The sequence below is a fragment of the Tetrao urogallus genome, assembly GCF_951394365.1.
Source record: "Tetrao urogallus genome assembly, chromosome: 17".
NCBI classification, from domain to species: Eukaryota; Metazoa; Chordata; class Aves; order Galliformes; family Phasianidae; genus Tetrao; species Tetrao urogallus.
Window position 1 is genome coordinate 6,069,118 of NC_136830.1, and position 19,614 is coordinate 6,088,731.

A 19,614-nucleotide genomic window follows, 5' to 3' on the forward strand; every position below is an offset into this window, starting at 1 on the left:
CTGCGTGCCTCGCGGTGCCGTTTGCCGACTTCCTTGGCCGCAAGGCAGAGGGAACCGCTGGGAAACGGGCTCCGGGACGGCGTCCCACCCACCGCCACCGCCGCAGAGCTCCCGTTCCTCAGATCCCCCGAACGGCCCCGTGTTGCGGAACCCCATTCGCTCCCTACAAAACCGCCCCGAATCCTAAACACCCAACGCGCACGGTTTGCGCCATCAGATGCCGGGAGGGGCGCGGAGCGCTGCGCACCCGCGGAACGGCCGCTGCGGGGCGGCGGGGCCCCGGCGGAGCTCCCGAAGGAGCTGCGGGTGCCGCTCCCGCTCCGCCCCCGCGCAGCCTCCGCCCTCGGTCCGCCGCGCGGCGCCGCTTTTACATAACGCCCCGGGGCCGGGGTCCGCGCCCCGCGGTTCCACCGCACGGCGGAAATGCGGAGCGCTTCGCATCGGTTTCCTGCCTGAGCCGTGCCGTGCCGTGTCACCATGGGCGAGCGGCTCTCGGACGCTTTCTCGTGCAGGTAACCGCGGAGCTGAGCGGGGTCGGGACGGGGCGGGCGGCTCCGGGAAGCGACTGCGAAGGGAAAGTGGAGGAGAGAACGCGGGGCGGCCGTTTCTCCTGTGCCCAGTCCGGAGCGGGGACCCCCGAGCCCCCCGCACCCCCGTCCTTATCCCGGGTCCACTTTTCCCGAAGAATTCTTTCTGTTTGCAGTGTGTGCTCCGTTTCCCAGCACCTCTGGGCGCTCCTGTTCTTATCACTGAGGATCCCAGCACCCCTTAACCCCTGGGCACTCCCTCTTCTGTGTTCTCCGTTCTCTTCTGGGGGGTCCTAGCACCCCTATCCTGGGCACTGTGCTCCATCCACCGTTGGTGTGATCCTTTAGGATCAGGACCCCAAAAAGATGGTGATCCCTTACAGAGGGCTCAGGTCTGATGGTCCCTTAGGGAGGGTGCAAGACCCTAAAAGGGGTGATGCTGCTCCACAGTTAGGGGTGCCCCCCTGCCCACCCCACTCTCCCTCTGCCCCACGCACTTTGCTGGCTCGCAGTGCTGCGTGGTTTGGCACACACGGGGCCCCTGAACACGAGGCTGATGCACTGCAAGCAGTGCTGTGCCAACGTCCTCGTGTCAGCCCCGCTGTGCCAGTTGGGGTCACCGCACAGAGCCCTGACCCGTTGGCTCCGGCACCGGGAGCAATGCAGCCGCTGCTGGGATTTACTGTCAAGGAAACCGGAGCGAGCTGTCGAGCTGCGATTTCAACATTGCTGTTGCAAATGGATTCAAGATGTGCTGGGCTTGCTGGGACTTTTGGGGCTGCTGTGCTTTTGGTAGTGAAAGCAGCTGGAGGAAGCAGTTCTGCGCTGGAACCCAGCCGTGTCCCGTGTGCTTTGGGGCTGCGGGGTCAGGACTGGCTCAGCTCCTTGGACTTCTTTTCAGCTCATTTCGATGCATGAAGGACTTCTTACCACCCTCCCAGTACTTTTCTTTTACTTTTTCCCCCTCCTTTGCCGTTATGTATTTACAGTCTCTGGGAAGATCCGTGTTTGTTTTGCCCTGCTTTGCTCTGGGCTGTGTGCTTTTGGACTCTGAGACCTCCTGTGTGTCCTCCCCCCGGCCATGCAGTGTCCCCAGGGGAGGGACTGGGGCAAAGCAATGGCGTTTAGACAAATCCCAGCTTGAGGCACAAAGTGAAAGTGCAAGAGTTGCTGGCAGGGCTGCGGTATGCGGCTCGAAAGGAGGAAGGGCCCCATCCTGCTCCACAGCTGCAGGGTGCAGGGGGAGAGCCCCATCCCTTCTGCACCGGGTGGTGGTTGCGGGGCTGAACCTGTGGCTGTCCCCCAGCTTTGATGGGCTGCAACGTTGGCTTTGCTCACAGGTGGCTGCAGTGCTGCAGAACTGTTTGGAGGGCAGAGATGGCCTTCAGTAGGGTGGCTTTTGTTGCGCCGGTGGGCACATTAGCAGGACACATGGATGCATCTTTAGAAAGTGGAACAAGAGAGGAAAACCAGCCTGGGAACAGCAGGGGTCGTCCCACAGGGCTGTGCCTGCAGCAGGGGAATGGCAGCAGTGTGCCATGGGTGCTGGGACAGCGGGGATGCAGCCATGGGATGTAAAGACCAGGAGGGAGCGGAGGCTCAGCCGCACATGGGCTGAAAGGCCATAAAACAGCTTGGATTTGCCATGAGCACAGCACCAAGGCTATTTAACACGATTGTGCCCAGGGCAAAGAATGCATCGTGTTGTGGGCCAGCTCAGAATAGGTATCTGTTCTCATGGGGTGATGCATCTGTCTCTATAGGGTGACAAAGGGGGCTGCTCTCCGTCTTCACCTCCCCAGGCTGCAAAACGCCAAATCTCAGTGCCCAGAGCTGTGAACAGTCACATTCTCCTTTGGGGATCACATCCAGCTGCCAGTTCCTACCGCCCCGGCCCCATAGCAGTGAGATGGGGTCCTATAGGAGCTGGTTGCAGAGGGACTGAGCCACGCCATTGGGATGCCAACAGAGCTTCCCACCCCCACCATCCCTGAGCCCCCCCAGCTGGATGCAGCAGCACTGAAAAGTGCCGTTCATCGCCCTGTGCTGGGCTGCGGGGCCGTGCCAAGAGCGGCGGCTGCTGCCTGGCTCAGAATAGCTCTTTTCATGGAGGACATCCTGGGAAGGAACAATGTTCCGCTCGCGGCATTGTGGGAACGCTGTGTTTGTGTGAGTCGGGAAGCGGGGAGCTGCGGGGCGTTCCCCGGCCCCTCCGGAAAATCGCCTGTAGGATGAATTGAGAACAGCATCCTAAAAGAGAAGCTGAAAGTGCACAGCTTTTCCTCTACTCTGGCTACAGCCGTATCTGTGCACAAATCCCATTTCCACTGCTGACTTGCAGCAAGGGGCCAGTTTCATTTTCAGATCGCTGCTGTTGCTCCCAAAACCCTGGGGCCGGAGTGACGCTTTCTGGGTTGGGCAGTAGGGTCGGTGGGAGCACTTTAATGAGATCTCCCAGGAGTGCTGGAGGCGGTGCAGCTGCAGGGCCGGATCCTGGCGCAGGCTGGGGCTTGTTGTCACCGCCCGCATCAAAGCGCGGCCGATTGGTCCCATCCATCTCATCCCATCCAGTCCTGTTGCATCCTGTTGTGTTCCATCCTGTCTCATCCCTCTATTCTCCAAGAGATGGCTGCTCCTGGCCCTGCACCCCAAAGCAACCCCAAAACAGCTCCGAAGCAGCACGGGCTCTGCACTTTTCCACTGCCTCCAGATAAGAGCCCTAAAATCCCAATGAGCAGGGCCATGCCCAGGGGTGGGTGGGATTCTCCATTGGGTGCAAATGGACGCAATGTACCATTGTGGTGATTGCTTTGGCTTGGTGGTGACCTGCAGAATGCGATGCCAAAATCCGTTTGAGTTGCATTCAGATGGAACATCCCTTCTCCTCCATCTCGGCGCTCTGGGGGCAAAGGTGATGCCGCAAGCACTGGGGCTGCATTCCCATCCTCATCCCAGCTGGAAAACGCGCGTTGTGATTTCGGGCTCCTTCCCACCACGCGCCACAGATGAATCCCAGCGACCCCAAATCCAACCTCTTCCAAAGCTCCAAATCCATCCACGTGCTCTGCTGCACTGTCCCCGCAGGCTCTGCGTGTGCCGGCAATCCCCGGGTGCCAGCGGAAGCGTGAGTGCAGCCATAGGGTGCTGAGTCATGGGCAGGCTGGTGGTGCTGATAGACGGCCGCGTGCGGGGCCCGCTGTGGGGCTCAGCCGGGCCGTGGGGCCGATAACATCTCCCATCACCCAGAAACTGCACAGCATGTACTCAGAAGGCCGGCGGGTGAGCAGAGATAGAGGCTGTCGTTCCCAGTGTTATCGCCGCCCTGTCTGCAAAGCTGATCTGCCGCTCTCCAAATCTTCTCGCTCGCTTCCTTTGTGCTTTTATTTTTTTATATATTTATTATCACTATTATTATTATTATTATTCCCCGCCCCAAAGCAATGCAATCACTTTTCCTTCCCTTCTAGCAGCTGTGGGGAGGCGGTGGTGCGTGGTGTGGCAGGATACGGGCGGGCTGGAGGATGTTTCCTGCCTGAGCAGAATGCACGGCCCCGATAAATGCCGCGTGCGAGCACAAGGTACGGGGGGAACAGTGGGGCCACGCCAGCTGTGGGGAGCTGCAGGGCTCAATGGGGCCACATCGGAGCCCAGAAGGGTCCCTCGGGCCATCGGATTGATGGACATGGTGGTAATATCTGCATGGAGAGCCTGGGGCACTCCATGTGTCCAAATGCAGCCATGGAAGGCACCCCTGAACAGGGGAGCAGGTCGGTTTTAAGGTTCTTTGAGACTATCTGTGTGTTGTGTCCAGTTGGACACAACTGACACTGGAAGTGGATTTGCATTTGTTGAAAGGATGCTTTAAGCACGGAGAGAGGAGCAGCTGTGTTGCTCCATGCAGTGCTGTGGGATGTGGCAGGGACACTGCGTGGACACTGTGGATGGATGGATGGACAGATGCTCCTCTTTGCCCCATCTGAGTCCACATGGGGATGCCTCACTCATCTCGGTGCTGTCAGCGTGGCTGCAGCTCTGTCTGAATCTGCTGCACGAAGCAGCTCTCTCCCTGGATTGCAGCAGCAATTTGTTTGGTTTCCTCCCCTCCTGTCCCTCCCCCGACAGTTTTATCAGCTCAGCTGAAATAGTTCCCAGGAGGGAAACCCATCAGCGCTGTTAAGCCCTTGGCAGAATGAAAGCGGATACAGCCGGGCCGCACGTCCTGTGGGAGCCGCCAGCAGCTGTGCGGGCAGGAAGCCACGCAGACGCTGTGCAGGCAGGGAAACTGAGGCACGGAGAGCCAGGGCTATGGGGGCTGGCATCTGGGACACGTGGTGCTCTGCCGGGCTGCGGGTTGTGAGCCATTGTGGTTTCTTGCCAAGCTGAATGCAGTGCGTCCTGGGGCATGAACGGATTTGGTGCCAATGAGGGTGGCCAAGTGGGGAGGTGTTGGGGAAGGATCCATCCTGATGGCACCGCTGTGCTCTGTCTTGCAGCGCGGCCGCCTCGCTGGAGCCACGGCAATGAATGGGCACGCTCTGCCGGCCGGCACGCCAGCGTATCCCCGGGGCTGGCATGAGTTTTGTGAGCTGCACGCCATCAGCACCGCCAAGGAGCTGGCGCGACACTACCTGCGCTTCGCCACTGAGCACCCGCACCATGACCTGCTGGCTGCCGAGAACTTCTCGCTGCGCTTCGCCGACCTTTTCCAGCAATATTTCTGCAATGAGGTGAAGGAGGGCTTTGCCATGAGCCAGCTCCGCATCCTGCCTGCCGGCCCGGCGCGGGATTACCGGGACACTCAGCGCCAGCATGCAAACCCTTCCCTGGGCACGGCGGCTTCCAAAGGCGAAGCAGAGCTGCCCACTCGCCCTGAGCCCCCCGCCGAGCCCCCCACAGGACTGCGCAAATCATGGAGCTCGGAGGAGCTGACGGGGCCGGCACGGAGACCCTTCTCGCTCAGCCAGCTCCGCCGCAGCTGGCGCAGCCTCTTCCGCCGCCGCTCCTCGGATGCTCTCCCCATGGAAGCTGATGGTGAAGTGGCAGAAGCTGCGCTCAAATCGGGACTGAGCAAACGCATCCTGCCCTGGGGGCTGTCCCGGGAGCAGCCCCCCGAGGTGCGCAAGGAGGGGACGCTGCGGTATGGGCTGCTGGATGAGACATCACTGGACAGTGGGACGCGCTGGCAGCGCTGCCGCCTGGTGTTGCGCAGGGCAGGGATGCTCGATGGTGAGGAGTATGTGCTAGAGCTCTTTGATCCACCCAAGGTAAGGAGATACTTTCTGTGTGGGGTGATGTGATGGGTTTGGATGAGCAATGCTGCTCCGGGCTCCATTTGGATCGTAGAATCAATCATAGAAAGACTTGGGTTGGGAGGGACCTCAATGACGCCATGTCTCCATGTCAAGGGCAGTGTGAGCACAAACTCTGAGTGGTTTGTAGAATGCGATGGCTTTCAAGGGGCCCCCAGGTCAGGCGGGGATGGAAGCCCAAACCGCAAGCAGTTTGTAGAATGGCTTTGCATTGGAAGGGAACTCGGTGATCCCATGCCAATGGTAGTTTGCAAGAACATATTATTGCCATGCTCTTTGTGATGCTCTTTGCATTTTTCCCCGCTTTCCCAGCTGGAAGCAGAGCACCTGCCTTGTGCATGGATGCAGGGTTGGTCCTGGGATAGCGGCTGGTGGTCTTGCTGGGGGAATCCCTCATCCCCAGGGACCAGGTTGGCCAACCCCAGACTCATGTAGGGATGGGCCTCACGGTGCTGTGGCTCCCAGGGAAATTCCAAACGGAAACAGGGAATGAAAAGCAGCTCCATCCCCTCCCTGTGGGGTCTGCAGAGATCTCAGTTTTATTTTGTGAGTGCTTCTGTGGGGCTGAGCAGTGCTGGCTGTGCTGGATCTGGGTGGCAGCAGGGTTTAACCATGGTGTTTAATCTTTAAAAAGCCAGTTCCTGCACATGGCAGGGCTGACGCCGCCGGAACGGGATGGGCTTTTCATCGAGTGGGGGGGTTGATTTTACTTTTTTTTTTTTTTTTTTAATTAATTAATATATATATTTTTAATTTGCACTTATTTAACTCTGAGCAAATTATGCTTCGGAGCAAAGCACCACGACTTGGAGGAGCAGGAGGAGCCGGCGTCCCTGCGGTGTCCCCATGCGCCGCTGCGCTTTCGCTTTTCGCAGCTCGGCGTCACGTGTGGCAGCGGCCGCCGCTTTCGCTTACGCAGGGCTGCAGGAGCCGGGCTGGGACTCAGCCCTTCCCTTTGGGTTTATGGGACACGGAGCACCTTTGTTCCACAGCACAGAGCTTGGTACTGGCCAACCTTGCTTTATTTTCCACTTTTTAAGTGCTGTTCTGCTTGCTGTTGCTGCTTGGGTGGCTGTGACTGGTGACGGGATGAGGGCATGGAGAGCTGTGCCATGCTCTGAGCACGGCCCTGGGCGTCAGGCCGGTGTGGGTTCTCTGATGTCTCATATTGTTGTGCTCGCCATTCCTCCTCACTTGGGGCTTTCTGCTCTACCGCACCGTATATCCTCATGGATCTGGTAGCTCTGGAAGCTGCTCAGAGGGCATTTGTGCCCTGGGCTGTGCCCTGCCTGTCTGCAGAGATGGAGCTCACCAGGCTTGGGGCCGCCCTGTCCGTCTGCTGAGCCCCACGTGCGTGTTTTATGGCCAAGCCCTAAACCCCGTGAAAATTGGGATTTGCAACGGAAATGTCTCGAGCCGTTTATGTTGACCAGATGTTCTTACAGGAAGGGGAAGGGAAATGGGATTTTCATTTGTGCTGGTTTCTTGATGGCATTTTAATGAAATCCATCACATCCCGTAAAAGATTGTACTCTGAGATGAGCTGGGAAGGCTCTTTCTGGTGCAGACGGAGGTGCCTCTGTCACAGCTCTTATGTCCTCAGCCACGGGAGGAGCAGTGTTTTCAGTATTTTTCAGTATTTTTATCTTTGCTTCTTTGCTCAGTGTGAGACTGCTGTGACTTCCTTTTTTTCTTTTTCTTTTTTTTTTTTTGGTGTCTTTTCCCCTTCCTTTCACCTGAAGCTCATTTCTGAGAAGTGCACTCTCCTGAGCCAGCAGCTCTCAGCCTGGGGCTCCCATGCCAGACCCAAAGCCATGGGGGATGTCGTGGTGCGTGGTTCCCATGGGATTGATGGCCATGGGAATGGCCCAGTGTCACTGATCCCATGGGATGGCATGGGAATGTCCTGGTGCCATGGTCCCCACAAAATGAGATGGGTTGGAAAGATCCCAGTGTTGCAGTTTCCAGTGGGATGAGATGGGATGGGACAGGATAGAGTGACTACATTTTTGGAAGAAGCATTGGCATGGCCATGGCGGCCATGGCTGCGTTGGCACTGCTGTTCCAGGCAGAGACTTGAGCAAATCCTATCCCTTGTTGCACAGTGTGGCTTCAAATCCGAAACGTGTTTACTCTTCTAAGTGAGCTCTAATTATGGTTCAAGGCTGGGACACCACTCACTGATCCACAGCCACCCCGTGCATCCCCACCTTTTTGCCCCTGGCAAACAGGGATGGGCACTGAGCAGCAAACCCCAAGCAGAGGATGGGAGCACCTCACGCTCTATCGCTACCCTGAGTCCCACTCAGGACCCATTCCACGCTACACTTTTCTCCCTCATTGCCATAAAGCCATGAAACAACCCCAGGGCAGTGACGCAGCTCCCATTGCCCCGGGTCAGCGCCGCATCTCCTCTCACCCACAGCCTTCCTGGTGACAGCGGGTGTCAGCACGTCCCCTCGCTGCCGTTCTTCGAAGGCTGAGCTGGGTGCAGCCTGGGCTCTGTGAGATTTCGGTGGTGAATTTTTTTTTCTTTCTTTCTTTCCCCTTCCCCCCCCCCCCCCCTTTTATTTTTATTTTTTTTTCTCGTATTTCAGGGTGAGGGCATGCGGCAGGGAAGGGCGATGAGACAAAAGGTTATTTGTCATTTATTAACCACAACTTTTTCCATCCTTGGTCATGCATGGGGGGGGAGGAAAAAAAAAAAAAGAAATAAATAAATGAACCCACTTTTAGCAGCGTAACCACAGCTCCGGCATTAATTGCTGAAGAGAGGAGTTTCTTATTTTGGAAACCGTGTTGCTGGGACGGAGCCTGCCAGGGCTTGATTGGTTCACATGGGAAGGGCGAAGCTGCCCCTTTCCCCGCCCTGGGGCTCTCAGGGTTTGCTTGGAGGGAAGAGCGGAGAGTTCTTTTCTTTTTGACCCAATTCTTGAAGATTTGCGGTGGTTTTGCCCCACTGCTGTGGTCTCTCTGCCCATGGGGATGGCACCGTCTACCCTGCAGGATGCTGCAACACTGTTGGGTAGGAAAGGGTCACATGAGTGCCAAGGAGTGAGAAAAACGGAGAGAAGTGGAGAACCTCAAGAAAATGGACTGGGAAAGTGCCCCAACCCACTGCCTTTCCCCTGTGCGCAATCTAGGGGTCCCAGCGTGTGCAGCACCTGCTGATGTAAAGTGCTTGGTGGTGCTTTTGGGTGATTGTAGCTCCTTTTTTTCTTTTTTTTTTTTTTTGTTATTGGTCCAGGATGTGGTTGCGTCGGGGCTGAGTGCTGCTTCTTTCGAAGGTAAATATTTATGAGATCTGTGCAGGGCTGGAGAAGCCCTGGGGCTGAGAGGGACACTCTGCTCCACGCTGGTCCCCATTGCTCCAGCATCACAGAAATGGTTTTTTAGTAGTGATGATGCTAACGATTAAGCAGAGCTCAGCAGGGTGGACAGGTCAACCTGTTTTGGGACTGACCTACGCCTAGAGTTCAGTTGTGCTCTCCATTCTTGACATTCACATCCCACATGATGCCAAACCCAACTCTGCTCCTGCACATCACCCATAGGAGCAAAGGAGGAGTGAACACCCCCACAGGCACGGGGTTCTGCAGCCCTTGGGGTGACTCAGCCCCAGTGGTTCCCACCCGCTCCCTCTCCACCTTGTTTACTTTCCAAGCTCTTTTATTTATGCCAGGAAATTATTAAAACAGCCCACGCTGGAAGCGAGTTTGTCTGAAAATAAAACTCCAAGCGGCTGGCAAGCACTGGCTGCGTGAAGCTCTCCTGTTTATAGCTCTGCTTTTCCAAAATGCTGCTTTGCTCGGGATGAATGGAGCCAGGTCAGAGGGCAACTGCTCTGCATGCCCATTTTTCATAGCTGGTGGAAGGGATGCGCTCAGCTGTGAGCATTTTGGGGAGCCCAGCACCCGCGGGTCAGGGTCCAGCAGTGCTACCGTGGCTGTGGATTTGGCCAACACAGCGCATTGCGTTTGGCTGAAGCTGAGCGTCCCCCCTCGCTCCCATCCCCGATTCCCCCTGAACTGCAGTGCTGGGGCTGAATGGGAGACATTCAGCCGTGCTGGCGCGTGCAGCGCACGGGGCTTTCAGAGGGACGTTTCCTCATTCATGCCCTGCCTGCGAAGCAGCCTCTGCCTTATTTATGGGCCTTTTCATCAATGCACAAAGAGGGGCAGTCAACCCTGAGAGCACGTGGGTTTCCAGCCCCCTGCATCCCTCCTCATGGGGCTGAGCAGCATCGATGCCTTTTTGGGGGGCACTCCCAGCACCCCAATTATTTCTCCATTAGAAATAGCTGATCTGGGAGCTGGGGGCTGCGCTCCCCCAAAGCACTTTGCACCAGCGCAGAGCCACCAGAGACTGGAACAGAGGGTGCTTTGTGCCTTGTGGCTGTGCCTGGGACTGGCACAACAGGGCCCCTTGTAGCCACCCAACCCGCTCCCCTCAGGGACATCTCCATCCCTACCACGGGCTTTTGGAGATTTGTTTTCCCGTCCGGTGTTGTCCAAGTGGGGAATTTGGGGTTGGCAGTGGGATTGGAAAGGACTTTTTTGGGGTGATGGCAAGCAGGAGGTGATGGGGGGGGGGGGAGGTGGTCTTGAGTTCCCCCCATCACAGCAGTGCTCACGTTTCTCTGTCCAACAGGCAGGAAAGCCCTTATATTTACAGCCCGTGCCCAGAGCAGAGAAGCCATGAAGGTGCTCAGTGCTGCTGTCAGTTGGGTTCAGAGTGAATGGCCCCTACGTGCCACATGGCTCTCCCAGCCATGGCTGCCATAAGCACATGGGGAGTGGGACACAGCACCAAAATGGGGTGAGGGACGCGGTGCCTGTGTGGGAAATCCCTTCTCCGAGTGTGAAGGAGGAAACAGGGCAGAGGAGGAAGAGGCTGCGGGAGAATTAAAGGAAGAGAGGAGGGGCTGTGGGTCAGGGCCAAGCAGAGGCAGGGAGAAGCTGTGGTCAGTGGAAGAAAGGCTGCTGGGAAATGGCAAGGATGAATGGAAAAGCTCAGAAATCCCCCAGAGCCATCACGGGGCTGCCCGCATGGGTCCAGTGCCCTCAAGACCCGCTGTGATGTGAGCGGCCAAGGATGAGCATTGGGATTGTCCAAGGATGAGCGCTGGGATCAGCTACACTGCCAACCCTATAGGGCATTGGGATCAGCTGCTGGATGGCCAGCACTGGGGTTGACAGTGCCTTAGAACCAAAGGATGTGTGATAGGATGAGCCTTGGCGCCTGCTCCCAAGATATCTGCTGGGATTACCTCTGGTGCAGACCCTCAGAGATGAGTGTGACGAATGCCCTGAGCCCACAACGTCCCCAGGTTGCTGCTCTGTGTGGGAACAATGGGAACCTCACCCCCCATGACTGCGTGCCACCGTCCCCCTGGGAAACTTCAGAAAACTCCCCCGGGGCCGCGGGTGCAGGATGTGGTTTGGGGCTGGCATAACGCAGCACCCGCTCTGCTGCAAATCTCAGTGCCCCGTCTGTCCCTCCATCTGTCTGTCCCTTCTCTGTGGGAACCCCAGCGGGGCTGAGCTGTGTCACTCTACCACTGGCTGAGGTTTGTCCCCTGTGTAATGGAACAGCTGAGCCATGGTTTACCAGAAGGGACAGATCTCACCCATACACCATGGCATGGCTCAAGGTGGAAGCGAAAGAGCCAGCATGGGGAAATCCCCAGCACATGGATTGGCTGCGCTCAAAGGATTTGCTTTTGCTCTTCATGGCCTTGGCCCTGCTGCTGGAGCTGTGCCACTGCTGTCATTGCTGTGTCATCACTGTGCCACCATCATCATTGCTGTGCCACTGCTCTCATTGCCGTGCTACCATAACCATAACCATTACCATGCCATCGCCATCACCACTGTCACCATTGCTTTGACACTGCTGCTGTGGCCATGCCATCACTATGTCACTGCCATCATTGCTGTGCTACCGCTGTTATCTACATGCCATCACTATCACAGCTGTGCTGCTGCCATCATTGCTGTGCCACTGTTGTCACTGCCACACCAAAGCTGTCACTCCCTGCCACTTTACACAACATCCCCAACATGGCAGCGGGGCTCGAAGTGTGACCCGTCTCAATTCACACAGTATTTTTAAACTTTAGGAAATGGTTGGGGTTTGGCAGACCACAGGTAGAAGGACGTTGCACTCAAGCACTCATTTTAATGGTGCTGGGACCTGGCATGGTCCTCCAGTCCCCATGGAGCTGGCACCCCAGGACACTGTTGGGTGCTCACATAGGCACTGGGATTCCCCTTCCACCCTCCAGATCCTCTGGGGAGCAGTGGGGTGAATTTAGCAGAGTGAGAACAGCAGCATTTGCAGTGCTCATCCCATCCCATCTCATTCTTACTGAGCTTACATTCTATACTGCTATTCTATGATTCCATTCCATCCCATCCTCATGACTCCATGACTCCATTCTATGCTCCCATCTCATCCCAAACTCCCTGGGCTTCAGGAGGCTGTGGCATCTCTCTGCCCATACAAAGCCTGTGAGCATGCAGAGTGTTGAGTGTGCACTTCTGGTTACCAAGAAAGGCACTTCTTGGTAGGGCTGCCATCGCATGGGGCATCTCGCGGTCAGGTGCAGCGCGGTGCCTGCGGTAGGCACTTCTCCGAAGCCAGTGTGGTGCTGGGGCATCGTATCTCTTGGCAGCATCATTTCCTTCTCCCTCAAGCTCTGCGTGCAGAGCTGAGCACAAGGCTTCGCCGAAATTCCTTTTCCTGGAATTCCCCCTCCAAGAAAGAGCGAGCAGCGTGGTGACCGGGCTACGTGTGCCGATAACGCCTGCGCCACATTGACACTGTGAGCCTGGGGATGTGCCAACCCAATGGGATGGGCACTGCAGCGTCCCCTCCTCGTGCTGGGCATTGTGCCGCAGACTCTGCTGTCCCTGGGAGGACAAAGCCATGGGGACGTGGTGCAGCTCCGACACTGATTGCGGTGGCTCTTGGCAGGGCGCAGAGCCGCAGCCGACTTCTAAGAACTTTCTTTCAGCACAGCGCAGAGCTGATAAGGGCTGCTCCCTCTCACGCTGCACTTCCGGCCCCAGAGTACACCGAGTCCTTGGTTGAGAGCGAGATTGAGGTGGGGGGGGAAGGGAAGGCAAAAAAATAAAAAAAATAAAAAAAGCACAACCGAATGTAGCGTGACTTCCAGCGCTGGAAGGAGCCGGTGTGCACTGATGGGAATGGTTTTGCAGCAGTGAGCGCAGAGCTAAGTCACATTCCTGTCCCTGTTGCATGGCAAAGTGCAGCCTGGAGGCAGCTCAGCACTGCACAGAGGGATGGGTCTCATGGCAGCATGCCTGCACACACTGGCATGGGGTTGGCAGCATCCAGGCACTGCCAGAGCCTGGAGTGGGTGCCCCATACCGCAGCCCCAGCAGCTCAGCAGCAGAGGAACCGAAAGCTGCCGCCAGGGTATTATTAGAGTTGTTGGAAGTGCATGCTCAGCATTTTGTCATGTGCCTGGGTCAGAGTGAAAGCGGGCAGGCAGCAGTGGGCAGCTCTCAGCACGGCACCAGGGCAGTGCCTGGAGGGTCCCATGAATGTATTCTCACCAGCCAGGCTCTGATTTCATTCTCAGTGTGCACAATTTCCCTGGCACACACTGGGAAATGCCTCCTCCCTCCTTTCCTCTGCATTATGGCACCACAGAGATGGGTTCCTTCTTGAGGTGCATTACCCGGCACAGCTCATGCCAAACTCAGGGCAGCATCCATGCGGGATGTGTCCCTGCCACATGGGGTATTTCCTTGCCAGAGGACTATTTCCCTCCAGAGAGGGCTATTTCCTCACCCTATGACCCTGCTGAGCTGTGCCACTTGCTTTCTGCAGGGCTCCAAGCCAAAGCTGCGCGCTGCCTGCTCGGCCATCCAGGAGGTGCGGAGGTGCACGCGCCTTGAGATGCCTGACAACCTGCACACCTTTGTCCTCAAGGTATGGCCCCGAGGCCTTTTGGGGCCTTTTTGGGATGCACATGGCTGCCCAATGCTCCTGTGCCAAATTTCACTTCCTCTTTGGAGGGTGGTTTATGCTGGGGGGATGCAGCTTGTAGGGTGGGGGTGCTGTGCTTTGAGCAGTCCCTACACGTGGGTGAGGGTACGATGGGGATGCATATCTCCCTCTAATGTCCCTCTGTGGCGTCCCCAGGTCACCAATGCTACTGATGTGCTGTTTGAGGCGGGGGACGAGCAGCAACTCAGCTCCTGGATGGCCGAGATCCGGCAGTGTGCATGCAGGGGGTAAGAACTTGCCAGGCCCCTGAGTCTGCACGTCCTCAAATGCTGTGCCAAGCACTGATCCCATCTCCTCCCATCCTCGCAGGTTGGATGTGGGTGACCCTGAGCTCCTGTCAGGCCGGCACCCCGATCCCACAGCCACCAGCCCTGCCACCAGCTCTGACTCCCCAAACCAAGGTGAGCACCTGGGGACACCGAGAACAAAGCAGAGGTGTTGAGGACACCATCCCTAGGAGGGTTCCCATACCTCACTGGGACTGGCTGAAGTTAATCCAGCCCCAAATGGTGCAAGGAGGACAGAGATACAGGGGAAGGGATGAGGATGATGAGTGGGGCTGGGCAGGGTCCTCACTGCCCTGGGGCACTCACCCTTGCTGGTGTCCCTGTGTCTGGGCAGGGGCAATGCCAGGGGGGCCGGCGGAGACAGCGGGACCGAAGATGGAGCAATTCCTGTCATCCTGCCCCTGGTTCCATGGGCCCATCTCCCGCGTGAAGGCAGCGCAGCTGGTGCAGCTGGGGGGGCTGGAGGGTCACGGTGTCTTCCTGGTGCGGCAGAGCGAGACGCGCCGCGGCGAGTATGTGCTCACCTTCAACTTCCAGGGCAGAGCGAAGGTACAGGTGGGAGATGGGATGGGATACATTGGGTTGGGATAGGTTGGGCTGGATCGAGTTGAGCTGGGTGGCAAATGTTACCCCTGCAAGAACCTCACCCCCCACCCCAGCTGATGCTCTCCTTGTCCCAGTGCTTGCAGAGGGCTGGTGTCCCCATCCCCAATTCTTGGGAGAGGGAAAAATCCTGCAGTGAACAGGGCTGGAGATGCATCACATGATGCTAAGGCCGTTTATTCCCTTCCCCATCCATCCCAAATATCCCCATGTCTCCCGTCATCTCCTCCACCAAGGGAGCTGGTGGAAGGCTAACAGGTCTGTGCTCCTCCCTGCAGCACCTGCGGCTGTCGCTGACAGAGCGGGGCCAGTGCCGTGTCCAGCACCTGCGTTTCTCCTCCATCACAGAGATGCTGCACCACTTCCACAGGTATCCCATCCCACTGGAGTGTGGGGCCACCTGCGATGTCCGGCTCTCCAGCTATGTTGTCGTCCTCCCCCAGCCACCAGGTAGGGGGCAGCAGTCCGGGGATGAACATTCTGGGCTTTGGGAGTCCTGGGGGACAGGGATGAGGGTCCTGGCCCTAAGGGAGGGTTTTTGCCCAAAGGGAGGGTCCTAGCCCTAAAAGATAGACTCTGAGGCAGTTGGTGCAGCTGTGCCCATTTAGGGGAAGCAGAAGCATCGGGACGGTGTCCCAAAAGCTGACACCTGAGCTCCTGGCTATCCCACTTTGGACAAGCAGAATCTACCTTCAATCTCTGTGGGATGCACTCCAGTGCTAGCAGCAGCGCACTGGGACAGAACCACCTCAAGCATCTGCTCTCTCCCTCTGCCCGCAGCTCCTGGCTCCAGCCCTGCGCTCCCTGTCCCACTGCCCTTCTGGAGCCCGGAATTCAGCCTGACCCCCTCCGAATCCCCTCCAGAGCCCATTTTCCACCTGGTGCCACCGGTGGCTGAGTTGGCGCAGGGCTCACACCCCAACGGGGCACCCCATGGCGCACGGCCCCGTGATTCGGACTACGAAGTGGAAGCCCCGGGCCGGGGCCGTGTGCGTGCTGTGGACAACCAATACACACCACTGTGATGGGCACAGGGATGCACTTTTGGTGGAGAAGTCCCGGAGATCCCTCCGGGTGGCACAGAGGAAAAAGAATGTATTTCCTTCCTTCTGGTTAGGGATTGTTATTTTTTAATTTTGCAAGGAAGGGGGTCATTGTTCACTCCAGTATGGGTGTGCTCCCTCTCCTGGGCCTGTTAAAGGGCCATTTAAAAAAAATTTTTTTTTTTTTTTTTTGTATTATCAAAGCTTTCTCATTACTGTTTACACAACCACCATGGGGACACCGCACCACCCTGTGCTCTCCTGCCCCTTCCAGGAGGAGCCGAGGGTGTGTGGTGCATCTGCACCATTGGAGCAAATGAATGAAAAATGGATTCACAATTCTTGGCCAAGCGCTGCCCGCGAGCCGGGATGGGGCTGTGCCACGCTACTGCTCACTGAGGATTTGTTTTATCTCTACAGACAAGGCAAAAACTGGCTTTTCTCCTTCCTTTTTTTCCCCAACTTGCCTCTTGCAGCCAATCCTGCAGCAGCGCTGCCCACACCGTGATGCTAACCGAGACGTGAACACTAACAGCTCCATCCCTAACAGTGCCACCGCTGAGAGCTACTGCGGAGACTGACAGCAAAGCATCCCCCACCAATGGGGGCATTTCCAGCACAAAACTCAGTTTCCCCATGGTTTTGTACTTTGGCTGTGCACCCTGCTCAGCTCTTTTTTTCCTCCCTGCTAAACAACACGTAAGGGGATGGCGGTGTTCCACGCTATGCAGTAACGGGCAGAGGGAGCACAAAGCCACTCTGAGCCCGCACACCCAACGTGCCTTATGAGAGGAAGAGGAAGGTTTGGTGTTTCTGCAGCTGTAATACCCATACAACAGCACTTTAACCTGCCTCCACACGTGTCCCCTCAAAGCATGGAGCCCCATTTACCTGCTGGTGCCTAGAGAGAGGATCAGCTGCTCTATCAGGAGAAAGGAGGGAGCTGGGGCCGCTGCCACATTCAGGGCACATTGGCAGCGCTCAGCTCCCATTTATGTGATCACAGAATAAATTGAGTTGGAAGGGACCCCCAAATAGCACCTGGTCCCACTCCCCTGCAATGCACAGGGATGCTGACAGCTCAATCCCAAGGGTTCCTAATGCAACATTAGTCTCAAACTCAAATTAAAGAGAATCTTTTCTTCCCCCCTATTAAAAATAGAGCCATAAGAGCATTAATTTAGGATTTCATTTGAAAGCCAACAATACAGAGCCTCAAAGCTTTTGCAAGGGCCTGAGAATGCACTGTGTGCACCATTGGCCCTGCACAGCTCACAGCCAACTGCACAGCTCTGCTGTGATCAGTGACTGCCATGCATAAGCACAGGAGAAAGTGGCTGCATCCCCTTGAAAACTCATATGGAGTTTTGTGCCTTCAATCTCCTGCTCTGCTCCCATTCTCCGCTTTATGCATCTGGAGAATGCAAAGCCTTTTCTGCCCAACTCCTGTTACCAACACCCCCAGTACCTGCCCCATCGCAGCCAGACTCCAAACTGGAGCATTTCAGAGAAAATGACACTGCACATTGTCACCTCCTGGGCTGCCAAACACAGGGAGGCTGCAGGGGAACAGAGCAGCCCCTGTGCTCTCTTCCTTCCCAGAGCTGCACCAAGGCTGCAGGCAGCAGCATGGTCCCCCTGCACCAAAAAGCAGCAAATCAGGAACAATGCAGCCTGAATTTGGGGCTTTAAAGGCCAATGCCTCCTTGGTGCATGGTCCCAGATGGTTGTGTTTGGGGAGAAGCCGCACAGCAAAGCTCTGCAAGCCCATGGAACACTTGCACATGCTGCAAGTTCCCCAGGCAGCCAGATCTGAATGATTTTTTCCCCAAAGGATGAGAGGGTCTCACCCCAGCTCCCCTACAGAGGCAGCAAAGGGATGGGAAAAGGGATTGCAGCCACACACACAGTGTTCCTAGCCTGCCCTTCTACTGCACGGGATTTGGCATAGTTCAAAGGGGAACCACTGGGTTTGGTTAGATAAACGTACATTGAGTTCATCAGACCATGCCCCCCTGCAAGGTTAATGCAGTGCTGAAGATACTCTATTACAGGGTAGGAAAGGCACTCCCAGGACACTGCTTTTGGCAATAAGGATGCTAAGGGAAGGAGCAGTGCCTTTACGCTCCAGCCAGGACTGCAGAGACCTGGTTCTGACAGTGCCTGACTCAAAGCAATAATTAACACTTTTAGTTATCTCATCCCTCCCTGCCACACCGCACCCCAGGCAGGTTCCCAACACTGCTACCACCACCTGGTGCTGAAGCACAACTATCCCATAGCAAAGCCTTGGGGAAGAGCTCCAGGTCCAGGTGGAGCCAAAGCAGAGGGAATCCCTGTGAGCTGGAACAGCACCGGCGTGCTGGGAAGGAGCCAGGGAGGGGCTTTTTGTTCCTTCACCTCCGGACCACACAACACTGCTGTCACACGACCAAGCACATAAAGCCTCCAAGTGTCTGAACACAGCATTCCAAACTTCAAGGTGAGCTTGCTGGCTCCCACCAGGGCACAGCCTGCACCAGCAGCCACTGCACGCCCTCCCACCCAGCCTCTAGGGTGACTAAAGCCAACAGGTTCTGTTGGATGAGTTTAGTGATTTGGAAGTTCTACTTTTCACCTGCACAGAAGAGTTCTTCTTGTATAGTAGGTTTTCTATATATTGTTTCTGTATGTACTGTACAAGTAACTTATTCTTGAATAATGCAATTTTACCATAATATAAAAAAAACCTGCTCTTAATAAACTGTTTTTAGAACTCGTTTCTCACTTTGAGTATTTCACCTCATTCTCTATGGTGCTGCTATATGAGCAGACCAGGAGCTGCTCAAACGCACAAACCCTCCCTCAGAAATGGAAGCTCCCTGCCAGCAGGAGCAAATCTCCATCATGACTTTTGATGGTCGCATGCCCCCTGCTGCCCACCTGCATTTACTTACATTAATTTCATGCATTTGTGACATCTTCTGCACAGCAACAGAGCAGCACGAGGCTGAGGCTTTAGGGAACGGACCCGAACACAGGAAATTCTTTTAAAACCTGCACTCACACTTCTGTTCTGAACCCTCCGACTTGTATCTGCAGTGGCCCTGCAAGTCACATACACCTGACGGAGTTCCATAGGTCTGAAGCTGGAGAAGATATTAAAGAGAGATACTGGTAAAGCAAAACACAAACAATACGTAGGTCAGTTTTTAAAACTTTTTTTATTTTTTAATTTTTTTTTTAGTTTTTATTTTATATTATCTACAAAGTAAAAGTTTTCTTAACTTAAAAGTTACATCACTGTCTCACGATAGTGATCATCTCATCAAACGTGATTTATAAATAATAATTCATCAGTTTGACGATTAGAATTTTTTTTTTTTTTTTACTGAACCTGTTTCAAGTTTAGTTAGAAGTAAAAGGGATCTCCAAGTCTTGATTTTTAGTGATAATAGCAGCAAGAATCACTCTTGTTACTTCTTTTGCTAGCTGATGAGTTCATAACTTTGAAGGGTCATTAAAAAATAAATAACTTCCAGTTTTCAGCAAGCAGAGTTGGGGCACTTGCAGGACTCAGATACAGTGCATGGAATTATGGAATAGCCCACAAGTTCCTAAATGCCTCTACTCAGTCCGAATCTCTCCCACTGCAAGATGAACTGTTAGCATTCCTAGTGGATGTTACAAGAAATCAATTTTTTTTTTTTTTTAAACAAAATAAAATGAAATTCTAGTTTTCTGTGCTTCCAGTTGGCAGAAGCAGTAGAAGGAGGGTATTTGGCCTACAAAAGGTATCCAGCCTTTCAGTTATTCCAGATGAGCC

The 19,614-nt window shown here is 55.4% G+C and overlaps 1 protein-coding gene across 1 annotated transcript; it reads left to right on the forward strand.

Annotated features, from left to right (window-relative positions):
* Nucleotides 1–217: 217 nt before the first annotated feature.
* SH2B3 (SH2B adaptor protein 3) lies at nucleotides 218–15,791 on the forward strand (the record flags this gene model as incomplete). Its single annotated transcript, XM_079543760.1, is given in 9 exon segments — nucleotides 218–465; nucleotides 467–512; nucleotides 5,021–5,791; nucleotides 13,697–13,798; nucleotides 14,012–14,103; nucleotides 14,186–14,277; nucleotides 14,498–14,712; nucleotides 15,045–15,216; nucleotides 15,547–15,791. Coding segments are annotated over 9 exon segments (1,983 nt in total).
* Between the last annotated feature and the right edge of the window lie 3,823 nt (nucleotides 15,792–19,614).